Source organism: Xenopus tropicalis, chromosome 9, assembly GCF_000004195.4.
Source record: "Xenopus tropicalis strain Nigerian chromosome 9, UCB_Xtro_10.0, whole genome shotgun sequence".
Taxonomy (NCBI): domain Eukaryota; kingdom Metazoa; phylum Chordata; class Amphibia; order Anura; family Pipidae; genus Xenopus; species Xenopus tropicalis.
The window spans coordinates 16,100,971-16,116,550 of NC_030685.2; the positions used below are offsets into that span (position 1 = coordinate 16,100,971).

Here is a 15,580-nt window from a genome sequence, read left to right on the forward strand (position 1 = left end):
CTTTATAGCCACAGGCCACCCTATGCTCCGCCTATTATCCTGCCCATTTCCCCACCCTTTTCCTGGCCCCATCCACTTTCCCCCCACCCAGCCCACCAATTTCCCTGCCCAGTTCAGCCCCTCACATCATAAGCCCACCCCAAAATGACATTATGACCTGCCCCAAACCCAAAGGCTGGTATTATTGACAGAAAAATGTGGCAACCCTAAGTGAAGTTAGTCAGTATTCCTATCATTAGAAGGCAGTGGTTGCATAAAATAGGTATGCCCACTCGCCATATCATCTGTGGAATGACACCGAAGATTTTAATCAGTTTTAGGCCATGCATCATCAGTTTTAGCTTCTCCAACCTGTGCTGTATGTCTGGAAATGCCCTTAATCTGTTTAAATCCCAGACCACTTTCTAGTAAGCCATTTCATAATTGTCACACCTAAATAGGGACTTTTGGGTCTCTATAGCAGGATGCATACCTGACAGCACAAGGGTGAAGACACACTGAGCTTCTAGTAGCAGCTACTTTTTCACGGCCACTAACCTCAAGAAAATCCCCTGCCATAGACAATACTGAGAATTGCCTCTGCTAAAACACATGTAGTGACAGTCATCAGTAAATGATCAGCATTGTCTGTTTTAGTAGTCACGACAAGTAGCTGCTACTAGTAGCTCCGTGTGTCTTCACCCTTAGGGCCGTGACAGATTTGTCGCAGGCGACTAATCTCCCTTGTCGCGGGTGACTAATCTCCCCGAAATGCCATCCCACCGGCTAGAATGTAAATCGCCGGTGGGATGGCATACACGGCGTGGCAATTTGCAGAAATCACCGAAGTTGACTTGCAAGGAAACTTTGGCGATTTCAGTGCTGTGTATTCCATCAGGGCGGTTTACATTCTAGCCAGTGGGATGGCATTTCGGGGGGATTCTAGGGATACTTTGGTGTGGTATGTCTTAAATTAGACTCTAAGGTCCGTGCCTGACAGGGAGATTAGTCGCCCCTGACTAATCTCCCCTTTTGCCACGACCCTTAGAGTCTAATTTAAGACATACCACACCAAAGTATCCCTAGAATCTTTTTCCAAATGTTTGCAACTACAAATGAGCAAACCAAATACTTGTATCAAACAGCAAATTCTAATACCTTAAAAATGCTAAAATGTATATTCTGATCACAGTTCAGGTAGAGACTGGAATCATTACTAAACTATGGTTTATTAATGTCCCCAGGGTACAAATGAAATAAACCCTTCAGAGAGGATATATAATCCCTGCTTTGTACTTACCTGCCCTGTGTGCCTCGTCACCAGAAAAGTTGGAGTCTCTGGGGACCTCTCTGCCATCTCTTCCTCCCACCCCTCCACCGCCCTTCATCTTTTGGGACATAGCCGTTAACTTCTCCAGATCCTGCAGAGGTGAAGGGAGTCAGTGACTGGGACGTGGGAGCTTTGCATGTTTAAGCTGAACGTGATACCTGAGAGAGGCCGCTGTGCCCAGAGGCCAGGATCAAGTGACAGTGGGCCAAGAACACAATGCAGCAAAGTGAATCTTGAAAAGCAGCCGGTGTAAGCTAAGCTGCTTCATACATCAGGCTCAGTCAACTGTTTAGGCAGCAATACATTTCATAAGGTGTCCTTGGCAATCATAATATTTACAGTCACATTTCAATGGCATCAATGATATCATAAAATGATATCTGTAGGCCAGAACCGTTCATTCGGTGCTTACTTTTGGGTAGGTTGGGGGAAGACTGTGGCTGTGGTATAGCAGGAACAGTAAGGCTGGATTGGTGCCTGTAGTATCAGTGGGGGTAATAGCCTCTGGGAAGGGACTGGGGCTGTGGGATAGCAGGTATAGTAGGGAGAGATGGTGCCTATAGTAGCAGTGGGGGGATAATAGCCTCTGGGAAGGGACTGGGGCTGTGGGATAGCAGGTATAGTAGGGAGAGATGGTGCCTATAGTAGCAGTGGGGGGATAATAGCCTCTGGGAAGGGACTGGGGCCACAGTCCCTTCCCAGAGGCTATTATCCCCCCACTGCTACTATAGGCACCATCTCTCCCTACTATACCTGCTATCCCACAGCCCCAGTCCCTTCCCAGAGGATATTATCCCCCCACTGCTACTATAGGCACCATCTCTCCCTACCATACCTGCTATCCCACAGCCCCAGTCCCTTCCCAGAGGCTATTACCCCCCTACTGCTACTATAGGCACCATCTCTCCCTACTATACCTGCTATCCCACAGCCACAGTCCCTTCCCAGAGGCTATTATCCCCCCACTGCTACTATAGGCACCATCTCTCTCTACTATACCTGCTATCCCACAGCCCCAGTCCCTTCCCAGAGGCTATTATCCCCCCACTGCTACTATAGGCACCATCTCTCCCTACTATACCTGCTATCCCACAGCCCCAGTCCCTTCCCAGAGGCTATTATCCCCCCACTGCTACTATAGGCACCATCTCTCCCTACTATACCTGCTATCCCACAGCCACAGTCCCTTCCCAGAGGCTATTATCCCCCCACTGCTACTATAGGCACCATCTCTCCATACTATACCTGCTATCCCACAGCCCCAGTCCCTGGGGCTGGTTTAAAAGGATTGGGTGAAAGTCATGTAACAGTGTATTAATCTTGCACAGTGTGTTCTAAGTAGAGTAACATATAGCAATGAATCAGATATTTTCTTTCTTACTTCCTAAGTAACTTTCCTAACTGCACTAGACAAAGATATTTAAACTGGTTGCTGTGGGAATTTCTTTTCCCTTTGAGTGATTAGCAGCAGTCTGGCTACTGACAAAAGGCAACAAAATCTATATACAGAAACAGGAACAAGCAGTTCACTTACCCCATTGCCATAGGATAAAACAGGATCAAACAGACTGTCAAGGTAATGATCCATTCCCTTCTGGGACTGAGGTTCACTGACAGAGTCCGAATCTGCTGGGGGAGGATGTTTTTTCTCACTTTTTGGTGCAAAAATAGATTTCTAACCCTAAATCTGATATGCCCAATAGACATTTCCAAGCTGATTGGCTAGCTGGATGCCATATAGGATCGGCCAGTGTATGGCCACCTTTGCACTCATGCAGGTATGCACCCACCTTCTATAGCAGACACTCACCATTGTTATGATAGCCTTCAGAATCATGATGTGGTAAAGAGGGAGCCTTTGTCGTAGGTGGTGGTGGGACAGCATCCCCAGCTTCTCCTCTGTTCTCAAATACTCTAAGGAGAAAGCAAAGTTAGCATTCTATTTGTAGTTGTATGTTGGTTTTGTCTCTTTCATTGCCATAAGCACATGCTTAACTGCTTGCCCATGGCCAGCATGGCTCACCTATGGCACACATTCCCATTGTAAGTACCCCTAATGTGATAAATCTGTTGGTCTGCCTCAAAAATATCTATTTTGAAGCAGATATCAGTCATTGAAAGAGGTGTGGCACCAATGAAACAGGTAGATTACGGTATAGCCTGTTCTGATTGGCTGCTTACAAGTTGATATTTGAATGCTATGTAACCAAATGTGAGGTTGAGGTGAGTGGAGACGGGCTGGATAGTTAGATACCTACGCAATGGGCTGGCTGCTGTTCTCCTGGGTCGCCTCTGATGCCGTGATGAAATAAGACTTCTGCTTGGGGAATTCTCTAGGCAGCTCCATATTACAGATTAAATCCAGGACATAGTCTTGGCCAGCGAGCTCTGTCCATTGTCCTCCTTCTTTGAGTGATACTGACCAACCCCTGAAGCCTTCAATCACACCCCTAAGGAGAGATGTGTTATTCAGAACCATAGGTCAGACACAGGAAGCTGGATACAGCATCAGGCATGTGATCACTTCATCCCAATGCCCACTGGTTCAGCTGCCCCAAGGCTGCAAAACTGCAGGCTTTAAAGGGGAAGGAAAGGCAAAGTCACTTGGGGGTGCCAAAATGTTAAGCACCCCCAAATGACTTTAACCGCTTACCTTGTACCCCGGGCTGGTGCCCCTGTTAGGAGAAAATAGCACCAGCCCGGGGCACCTGGAGCGCAGCGCTTCCTCCTTCCGCCTTCCACTTCCTAAACTGCCGGTGGCCGGGCATGCACAGTAGAGCGAAAAAGCCGACTTAAATGTTATAAGTTCGGCTTTTCACTCTACTGCGCATGCGCGCGCAGCGAAGCCGGAAGGAGGAAGCGCCGGCAGCTACCCCGGGCTGATGCTGTTTTCTCCTGACAGCGGCACCAGCCCGGGGTAAAAGGTAGGCGGTTAAAGTCACTTGGGGGTGCCTAACATTTTGGCACCCCCAAGTGACTTTACCTTTCTTTTTCCTTTAAGGGCATATTGGGTATGTTCATCTCAAAATGATCATAACTGTTGCCCAGAGCAAAATATCTCTATGGGCCAAAATATATTATCAGTTAGGACTCCAGGGAATCCCCTCTTTGTATGGAATGCTCAGCAGCCCCTGAGTTTATTATGTCCCTACAGACCTTAACAAACTAGATTTCATTTTGCATTTCTGGTTGGTGGAAATGAAAAATTTTATCTTTTGTATTTTCAGCCAACTGGACTCCCAACTTAAGTTCCTCTAATCTGCTTCAGACTAAAGGTGGCCATACACAGGCCGATTGTAGCTTCGGCAGCTTATCGGCCCGTGTAGGGGCAGGAATGAGGGGCATACCTAACCAATATCTGGCCTCAAATTGGCTAGATATCGATCGGGCAGGTTTAAAGATTTAGTCGGATCAGGGACCGCATTGGCTCGTTGATGCAGTCCCCGAACCGACTGCCCCATTGCCCACCCGTAGGTTGGGATATCGGGTGAAGATCCGCTCGCTTGGCGACCTCACCAAGAGAGCGGATCTTCACGTGTATGGGCAGATTCAGTCCTGTCTCATAATCAGAGGGAACAACCTTGAGTGACCCTAATCTGACCAATACCATTAAGCTGTACTATAAAAACAAGACAAATGGTTGTTTCTGGGCGTGTAGCTGCTGTCAATTTCTGCAAATGATTTCAAGTCTATTCTTAGTTCTTCGATTTTTTTTTACTTCACCCAAATATCAAACATTACATGTGTCCCAAAGCAAACATGACCAGGGTACGCCCAGTCCTTACCTACCTGTGCCTCAGTACGTCGCCTGCTATCTCCTCTCCGTCAGTCCAAGAATGAATAGGACAAGAGATTTTCGCACCTTAAACAGTACAAGAGGTGATCAGTATTGGAGAACGTATTGTGTGTATTTAGTTAAAGGTATACTATATCATATATGATAATATCGTCATATGATTGAGCATAATTTGCAAGTCTTGTACCATTCTCACCCCATACCCACCATCAAAGCAGTGGATGTCAATCGCCATATTTGCTCTCTCCCTGCTGGCTGTCCACTCCAACAGGCTTGGAGGGAAATTCCTGGCTGTTTCAGAACCTTGCTGGGACTTCTGTATTGCCTGAATGAGTTTATGCTGGCAGACTGGTTTATATCCATTGTAGGCATAATCTGAAACATATCTGAAACACCGAGAGTGAAAGTATTTGGACACTTGCGACTTGTATTTTTTCAGACCATACACATGTAATATAAGCTAAACCAGGTTAAAAGCATTGTGTGTGATGTTAGGGGCATCTTTAGCCATCACAGGGCTCTCCAACCTTTTATACACATGAGCCACAGTTTAAATGGAAACATTGTTGGGGAGCAACATAAGTATGAAAACAGTTCCTTGGGTTCCAAATAATAGCTATGATTGGCTATTTGGACTGGCAGTCTACAGAAGGCTCTGATTGGCAGTAATCTTGGCTGTTATGCAATGAAAACTTGCCCCCAAGTCACAACTTCAAAAATAAGCACCTTCTTTGAGGCCACTGGGAGCAACACCCAAGAGGTTGGTGAGCAGCATATTGCTTGCAAGCCACTGGATGGAGATAACTGGCATATAATATTACACTCATTAATTTGAAGGGAAGTCTGTGTGCTCACTTGAGAAGATACTTGTCCAGGTTGGGTGATGGAGCAAAGGTGCTTAGACAGCAGGCCAGCAGGTACCAACCGCGCTCTTCATTGTTTGGATTGGTGTTTCTCCACACTTGATTGCCTATCTGGGCTAGAATCTCATCTCTCAGTCCAGTATTGGAGAGGCCTTTCTGGACAATGTAATTCCCGAACAACATCTCCTGGGTTCCGCCGAGATAGGGATCACCCATAAACCTCAATATCTGGAATGTAAAAAAGTAAAATTAACAATGAAACCTATTATGAATGAACGATCAAATCATGAATGAAAGCTATCATTAGCACATACTTATTTTACCAAGTAGGGAGATTAGCCGCGCTGTGACAAATCTCTGTTGTTGTGGGTGACTAATCTTCCCGCAACGCCATCCCACCGGCTAGAATGTAAATCGCTGGTGGGATGGCATATGCAGTGCTGCGATTTGCTGAAGTCGCTGAAGTTGCCTTGAGAGGAAACTTCAGCGACTTTGGCAAATCGCAGTGCCGCGTATGTCATCTCAGCGGCAATTTACATTCTAGCCGGTGGGATGGCATTGCAGCCCTTAAGGGCTCTGGCACACGGGGAGATTAGTCGCCTGCAACAAAACTCCCTGTTCGTGGGCGACTAATCTCCTCGGATTGCCATCCCACCGGCAAAAATGTAAATCGCGGTGGGATGGTATACGCACCAGTTGCCTCGAGAGGAAACTTGCGTGATTTCAGTGAAATCGTGCCGCCGCGTCTGCCATCCCACCCGCGATTTACATTTTCGCCAGAGCCCTAAGGGTAAAGACACACAGAGCTACTAGTAGCAACTACTTGTCACGGCTACTAAAATAAAGAATGCTGATCATTTACTGATAACTGTCTCTACGTGTGTTTTAGCAGAAGCAATGATCAGTATTGTCTATGGCAGGGAATTTTTTGGAGTTTAGTAGCCATGAAAAAGTAGTTACTACTAAGTAGCTCTGTGTCTTCATCATAAAACTTGTAACAGTACATGCACAAACAAAAAAGAATTATGGCACTGATTTGAGCTGGGAAAAGGCATTGATGAATTAGGTCAGAGATTCCTGATCCTGAGGATTAGACTGTAATACTACTTCTCCTGCAGTATTTGTGTTTTTGGTAGCATAAATAAAGAGTATATGACTGAATGGAAAACATTCAAGACCCCATACCAGTTTAAAGGAAGAGATAGCATGCTGTCGCAGATCATCCTCCACAGGAAGCAGTGAGGACCCAAGTGGCACAGTTAGCATTCCAAATAATGGCTCCTGTAATATGAAAGGCAAGGATGAATTGTGAATGCTGGGGAGCCCTGCACTTACCACCTACCTTGAGCCCAACAGAGCTGAGCTTTGTGCCTTTGGCTGGACTTATTATATGGTGCAAGGTGCATAGCACAGTTTGCACCACCAATCCCATGGCTTCCCGCCAAGGGGAAGTCAGCATTGCTGAAGGTGACTCTATAGGTTAGAGTCAAGAGAATCTCTTGGAAGCCAAAATAGAGAGGTGCATCATGGGAAACTTAAGGATTAGGATCGATTCCAACAACACGTGACTTGGTATTATATATGGCAGTGCTGTCCAACTTCTGCGGTGCCGAGGGCCAGAATTTCTCTAGCATACATGGTGGAGGGCCACTAATGGAAGCCAGTTTTGGCCACTCCCCTTTTTTGAGCCACACCCACTTCAAACAACACCCATTTTATCACAATGGTGGTAGTGCAGCAAAAACCCAAATGCTTGGTCCTCACTGCGGGGATATCAACAGTTATTCATATATGAAAGAATTATATTATGGCATATTAAAACACACCCTTAAATCCATATGCCGCCCCCTCCTCCCCTGTGGATAGCACAGCAGCCCCCAGCAACATAATGACACACCTTAGGGACCATTTAATGGCTGTTTCCAACTACTAACAAACTCCCAGAACAAACCCCTGCCAGGTTCACCTCTCACAGGCAGCATAGGGCAGGCAGAGTATGGCATACACAGGCAGCACTCTGCCTCCCTTATGCTGTCTGTGTGTGCCATACTCTGCCTGCACTATGCTGCCTGTGTGTGCCATAATATGCCTACCCTATGCTGCCTGTGTGTTCCATGCCCTCCCTGCCCTATGCTGCCTGTGTGTTCCATACCCTCCCTGCCCTATACTGACTATGTGCCATACTTTGCCTACCCTATGCTGTCTGTGTGTGCATATACACAGGCAGCATAGTCCAGACACTACATACAATGTCTGAGGTGTGAACAGGGGAACAATGGGGGTGATTACAGCCTGAGCCTGAGGTGTGAACACTGCAGGGGGTGAACAATGCAGAAACTAAAAGGTGTGAAAAACAGAGGGGATTACATGTTTAAACAATACAGGGGGATTACAGTCTGAATCTGAGGTGAGAACCATGCAGGGGGCCAGTTAATCCCAGTACTGATACTATTTAAATCTTACACAAAGGTAAGCCATCAAAGCAGCCAGACAGGTGGGGGGCCACACAGAGGGGGGTAGCGGGCCGCATGCGGCCCGCGGGCCGCCAGTTGGACAGCACTGATATATGGTAATGAAAAACCTTGGTGGATTCTGATATATGTTACAAAGGGGGATACATTACTCTCTGTATAAATATTTCTTGGTGGTACAGTTATTGCACACTTAATTTTAGAGCTGTGATATCATGTGATAGATCTGGACCAACCATATCAATGGGGCAGTAAAACATGCATTTAAATTCGCCTCCCTTCCCTTACCTTGAAGAAAACCCGCACATATTTGAACATAAGGTAGTTGTTGATGTCCAGGGGCAGTGTTAGTTGGCTGTCGGCTTCCACCTGGGGGCATTGAATAGGCAGGACAAAATCCAGTGTGAGGTTTTTTGTAGCTGGAGCGAGGAAGGTCAGACCAAGGGAACGCAAAGAGATAATTAAACTTATTAGTAACACATTTGGCCTCAGAGAAAACATCTTTTAACAGTAAAGATCTGTGCCTCCACAGTAGCTGCCCATCTTCTTTTCTGCTGATTCACATGCATGCTCTGGGCTGCTGTCCCAAATATACAGTATATATGCAATATAAAAAATACAATACAAGGCTAATTGGTTATTTATTAACATTTACATTTCATGGCAGAATAGAATTCAGTGCATTCAGCCCTGTATCATGAATTTCTATGACAGATGGAACCTTTTTTCTGTTTGATGATTTCCTATGAGCCTAGTGTCCCAACAGTAGCCCAGAGCACACTGAGCATGTGCAGTGCCACTGACACACAGAAGACTGTAAGCACTCTGATATATACACTAATAAGTACTGAACCTGTTATGGGGAGAAATACTGATGCTATATAGATGCTAATGAATCTAGTTGTTATATTCGCAAAAAGTGTTTATAGGCGCATATGGCATGCAGGTATTTTGTCAGTTGGCTCATTAGCTTCTATATAGCATCAGGATTTCAAACCTTGCCTCGCACCAGAAGTACTTCTTCCACGGAGCAGATTCCATTAAACAACCTTACACCCGCTTGTATTATAGAAGCACAGACTGTTTACCTGCTGTTGAGCGCAGTAGCCCTGCCAGTTCTGCTGGGAGTTCCAGGTGGGTCACATTCACCACTTCTCTCTTAGTGAGCTCCTAATGAGGAAGGGAGAACAATTTTTCACCTTAAAGTTAATGGCCCAAAAAGACAGCACCAAAGCTCCCTAAGTCACCTAATTGGCTTGCAGGGCAACCACAAGAGTTATAGCACGTAGGGCACATTGGGAACGTGGGTGCCTAAAAGCACCCTGCTGACTTGTACAGCAGTCACCCTTATGCCTCCAGAAAACCTCCAAAGCTTATCAAGAGACCATTAGAAGCATAGCAGTTTTCTGAACATGACCTTCCTATAATCTGGCACCAGTTCTGTCCCTATACAGCAAAAATGACCAATATTGGTCCTATTAAGCTTTGTGGAAGTGGAAACACAGCTAGAGATTCAAGACTTGTGTGCATGGGGCTTCCCTGAGACAGCTTATGGTAGTCAGGTCTTGGATGGTGTTCTCCTATTGCTCTATACCAGTTCTCCTATGAAGAATTTGCAGGGTTACTTCAGCTAAGGTAGGCAGTAGGGCAACTCCAAGGCACACATATAACTGTGAAGAAAGAAGAAGATGAAATGTTCTTAACATGTCTCTGTGTTGCCATGCTAGGCCCCTAAAAGTACTAACCTGCTCAGCCTTCTTGCGTTCTTCTTCTGCTATCCTGCGAGCTTCTGCCTTCATCTGTGAATAAGGGAGGAAAAAAACACGAGTCAGTGGTCTATCAACTGTCCCACCTTAGGCCGCACCTTTCAGTTTTGGTTTGGTATTTGACCATCTTTTTGTGAAGGATTCAGTATTTATCTGAATCTAAAAATGAAGAATTCAGCACATCCCTACTATATGTTGAAAATTCTAAAACTAGTCAAGTACTAAATGCACAGTTACATTGTTTAACCTTATCCAACAAACTCAGCACCCACCAAATCCCAAGCCCCCCAGTGCAATTTGTTATCAGATATGTGGTTCAACATATGCCCATTAGACCCATACTACATACCTGTGGAGAAGGGGCAAAGCTCACCTCTGGGGCAAAGCTCACCTCCGGAGCAAAGCGCACAGACTTCATGGTACCTAGTAATCCCTAAGCAAGATGTGCCTGTCATATTCACAGCACAATTAGGTGTGGCTCGGCTTCGGCCACAGCAATATAATGTTTATTTAAAGGTGCCTCATGTTGGCTGAAAAGGCTTCAGAGATTGCCTAAGCTGCATAATGCTGATCTGTGCTTTTGTTAATTAATATGTATTTATTTGCAGTAAAATGTTCAAGCGGAAGGTACAAGGGGGGCATTTTCCCTATGTTGGGGGGGTCCCTAACCTTTTATAACCACAAGTAACATTTAAATATAGAAAAAGTTGTGGTGCAACACAAGCATGAATAAAGGAGGGTGCCCAATAAAGGCCATGATTGGTTGTTTGGTAGCCAGCGTGTACTGGCAGAATACAGGAGGCTACACATGGTCTTTATGCCTCCAAATCAGAAATGCAAAAATGAGCACCTGCTTTAAGGCCACTGGGAGCAACATTCAAGGGGTTGGGGAGCTCACAAGCCAATGGTTGGGGATCATTGCTCTATGGTGCATTTCAAGTGACTAAAACCACCACTGCTGCCCTTGGCAAGGATCACCTCTGCCGGTATTCTTCCAGGGCCACCGCAGGCTGAAGTTTTTAATCACAAGTGTAGCTCTTCTAGTGTAGTGGCAGTACAATTGCAGTCATTGCTCTAGTGAGCATTCAATATTCTCTATTTTTCAGTCAATGATATGGATTCCATTGCTTGCCCAATATTCTCTATTTCATGATATGGATTCCATTGCTTGCCCTGTGGGATACTTACCCTTAGGTACTTCCTCCGATTCACATAAATGTTCACCACTGCCCTAAACCTCATCATGATCTTTCTCCAGTTGTAAAATTTCTTCCTGAAAAGATCAGACACAAAGATGGAGAGGATGGATGTATCTTAGTGGATAATATGGCCTGTGCCTTTCATTTACGCCTTGAGCCTCTGTATCGATGGGCTGCAGATTTATTGGCCAAAGTAGGGAACAGAAGCGCACAACAGGGCATGATGGACCCTAGCATTTCTTCTGTCTATTTGCCCAGCAGGATTACCCAGTGTTCGGTTTTCTTAGAAACAAGGAAAGCAATGTCCCTGCTTAATCACCATGCTTCTTAACTGATGGGTTGGGAGCCTAAATTGGGTCCCCAGGCCATATCTGATAGGTTTATATGATCTCCTTTAATAATGTGACATTTTCTTCTAAAAAAGACAATAACAGTTTAATTAAGGTGCACAGGTGAGTCTAAAACAATTACTGGGGTTAATAGTGGAGTGCAGGCCAGTCCAAGACTTATGGGTTGTGTTGGTTCAGGTTAACACATTACACATATTATGGCTCACAGATGGGTGGTGGGTCTAATCATTCCCCACTGGTGACCCAGACCCTTCAATGACATTGGTCTTGCCTGTGCTCAAATCTGCCCAGTGACCTGCTGCAATAGCCCTTTTGGGTTGGTTTGGTCATCAATTTGCCAACCCATTTCACAATTAGATAACCAACCTGACACCCAGATTTTGGGTTCCCTAAGAGAAAGGCAGCTTTAATGAAAGATAGCAGTGATAAAAAGAAATCATTTCTGCTTGGGATTATCTACTAATTTATAATCACATGGTTCTAGCTTAGCCTTTATAGAAATGTATTGAGATAAACAAATGTAAAATATGAAAGGCCTAGGTGCACCACCCTGATCCTTCAGCTAGTGGAGCAGTCAAATAACCCTTAAAAGAATTGGATGGGTTTTTGATTGGCCCAGCTGGTAAATCACCAGTTTGAGTTTGGACCAGAATTTAATTGCTTGAAAATTTGTAATAACCTACAAATCCTCTCCTTTCTAAGGCCCCCTTATTCTTTGTCCATTTCTCCTACCAGTCCAACCATTTCCCCACCCACTCTGCCCTGTCCCATGTGATGCCCCTGCCTGCTCCTCCTACCCGAGGGCTGGTATAATAGTTAAAAAAGGTAGCGACCCTTGCAAGAATGCATTAAAGAGGCACCTCTAATCCAGGCATGTAAATGTGAACTATATGGTTAATTGCATGAGTTGTAACAAATACATAGCCTAATGTGTTTTGTGCCATACTGGAAACTTAACTAAATCAATCAATATTGTAATATTGTATTGATATTGTATTTATTTAGGGTTACAAGAACACACCCGCATTACCTTGCCAAATATCCCCGGGCAACAGCCTGTAGCTGGATGATCCTGTATCTGAGGATGTAGTAGCGCCTTCGTGTCAGGTAACCGCGACTGTAGCGTTGTAGGGTCACAGCCGCTTTGTTCATGAGCAGATCCCGTTTGCTCTCCAGCTGCTGGTACACGTTCTCCTTCATGAAGAGCTCCATAGGAGACAAGAGAGAGAGCAGAGTTACTCTGTGGAGCTGGGTTTGGTAAGATCTTTAGTAGGATTCATATGATCTGTCCCTCTATGCATCCTGCCCTGGAACTCCACCATATTTTGAATATGAAGAACCACCAGGGGTAAGAGCAGAGGTCCCCAAACTTTTTTTTTTTACCTGTGAGCAACTTTTAAATGTAAAAAAGTTGGGGAGCAACGCAAGCATGAAAAATGATCCTAAGGGTTGACCACTAAGGGCTGTGATTGGTTATTTGGTAACTCACTTTAGACTGGCAGCCTACAGGAGGCCCCTACTTTGAGGCCACTGGGAGCAACATCAAATGGGTTGGTGAGCAATATGTTGCTCGCGAGCCACTGTTTGGGGATCACTGGGTAAGAGGGACATTAAAAAAGATACTATCTGATTTTTTGTACTTCATATGTTGAAAATATATAGCTACATTTGGTGGTGTTTTGCCAAAAATAGCAAAAATTTGGTCCCCCATTTATTCCACTTTTAGAAAATATTTATTGTTCCTAGAAACTTAGCATGTTTGTTGTGCATTTCAAAAAATTGTGTAACTAGAAGGTATGATATAGACACTGAGGCAATCTTAATTTCTTTATGTTTTTTTAGTTATTTAGCTTTTTGTTCAGCAGCTTTCCAATTTGGTATTTCAGCAGATACCTGGTTTCTAGGGACTTATTTACCCTAGCAACCAGGCAGTGGTTTGAACAAGAGACAGAAATATAAATAGCAGAGGGCCTGCATAGATAAAAAAATACACTGTACTGACCTGAAATGCTAAAATAAAAACTCATTCTCATTCTGCACTTTACCAAATGTAGCCTAATTTATAAAAACTGATTATTTTCTAAAAGTAGAATGATTTTGGGACCAAGTTTTTGTCATTTTTGCCATGGTGTTAAATTTAGCCATTTTTAAATTACTTATCCCCAGTCTGTGCACTTTAATGCCATTCAGCCTAATTTATAGACAATTATGGGGGTTATGTAATAAGTTTGCCCAGTAGCAGTAACCCATAGCAACCAATAAGATGTTTGCTCTCAAACAGGTGACCAGTAAATGCTACCTGCTGAATGGTTGCTAGGGGTTACTGCTCCTGGGCAAACTTAGTGCCTTTATTACATATGGGGGTTAGAAACTATAGGAGTTCTTCCTCAAAGTATGCCTAATTTATAGAAACTTTTCTAAAAGTAGATTGATTTGGGGGCTGCTATTTTTACCAGGGTGCTACCTCCTATTTATACAGTTTTAGACAACACAAAAGTAGTTACAATGAATGCAAGGGTGCTTATGCAACAGGTATATGATATCTGCTAAGTACTAGAAAGGAATAACTGACAATACAAAAGCTCCATTGCAATGTTCTCGCAAGGTAAATGTCTGCAGATAATGCTGAAAGCAAACACCTGAATCTTTAAATCCGTTTATAAGACAGAAACCTTTGCATGCCTGGGTTACATATTCCTACGCCCGTGGGTGAGGTATGTGACATTTCCTTTGTTCTAGGGCCCCGTGTGACAAATTACAATACAATTACATTCATTTATCATATTTATACCCTGAGGGCGTATAAAAATGGCCAGTTATGATGCAACTGCTATCCTTTGTTCCTTTAGCCATTCAATAGATTGCAATGCAAGAAAAGAAAATAAGGACTATTGATCTCTAGGAACACGTGTATGCACACAGAGAATCAGATCCATTGTACTGAGGATATATTCCTGTAGCCTTGTATTCTCTCACTTGCTTAAGGCATGTAAAGGTCCCCATACACGTGAAGATTTGCTCGCTTGGCGAGATCGCCAAGCGAGCGTATCTTCACCCGATATCCCCACCTACGGGTGGGTGATATCGGGGAACATGTAGGCTAATTTGATAGTTTGGCCCTGAATTACATTGGCGGCAATGGGGCACTTGGTTCGGGGACCGCATCAACGAGCTGATGCGGTCCCCGATCCAACTAGATTTTTAAACCTGCCAGATATCGGTCGGGCAGGCCCGTCGGTAATGCCCATACACGGGCCGATTAGCTGCCGAATCAGTCTAAGGGACCCATATCGGCAGCTAGAATCGGCCCGTGTATGGGGCCGAAGTATCTATTGTATCTGCCAGTATAACCACTTCAAGAAGAGAAATCCCAAGGCAATTAAAAAGGGTGGTTCACCTTTCTAATCTTAAGTATGTTATAGAATGCCCCATTCCTAGCAACTTTGCAATTGTTTCTTATATTCTATAGTCTTAAGAGTTTTTGAATTATTTGCCTTACTCTTCTGCCTTCTTTCAAATGGGGGTCACTGACCCCGGCACCCAAAAACGATTGCTCATTGGGAGCCTGCAATGTTATTGTTAAATTTTATTACTTGTCATTTAGTGATGTGTGGGTCGAGAAAAACACGACCCTCACCCGACCCTAACCGCTCCCAACCCTAACCCTACCTGACCCAGCTTCTCCCCTCTATTTATAGGCTCGCGTCTGCCCCGCAATGACGTCAGAAAAGGGGCGGGGTGTGTTGGGCACGCTTCTATAAATTCACAAGCCGAAAGAGGAAGCTGGCAGTGTTAGGTAGCGGTCGCGGAGGGTGAGCGGAAAAGC

General features: G+C 44.7%; 1 protein-coding gene across 1 annotated transcript in view; it reads right to left on the minus strand.

Annotated features, from left to right (window-relative positions):
* Positions 1–15,580, minus strand: part of myo15a (myosin XVA) — a 60,516-nt gene that overhangs the window by 29,732 nt on the left and 15,204 nt on the right. The window contains exons 20-32 of the mRNA XM_031893517.1: positions 12,785–12,960; positions 11,394–11,478; positions 10,185–10,238; positions 9,528–9,609; positions 8,728–8,858; positions 7,154–7,249; positions 5,961–6,196; positions 5,313–5,491; positions 5,099–5,171; positions 3,568–3,759; positions 3,120–3,223; positions 2,844–2,935; positions 1,280–1,400 (exon numbers count right to left, since the gene is read on the minus strand). Of these exons, the coding sequence (XP_031749377.1) occupies positions 1,280–1,400; positions 2,844–2,935; positions 3,120–3,223; positions 3,568–3,759; positions 5,099–5,171; positions 5,313–5,491; positions 5,961–6,196; positions 7,154–7,249; positions 8,728–8,858; positions 9,528–9,609; positions 10,185–10,238; positions 11,394–11,478; positions 12,785–12,960 (1,621 nt within the window). The remainder of the gene's footprint in view (positions 1–1,279; positions 1,401–2,843; positions 2,936–3,119; positions 3,224–3,567; positions 3,760–5,098; positions 5,172–5,312; positions 5,492–5,960; positions 6,197–7,153; positions 7,250–8,727; positions 8,859–9,527; positions 9,610–10,184; positions 10,239–11,393; positions 11,479–12,784; positions 12,961–15,580) is intronic.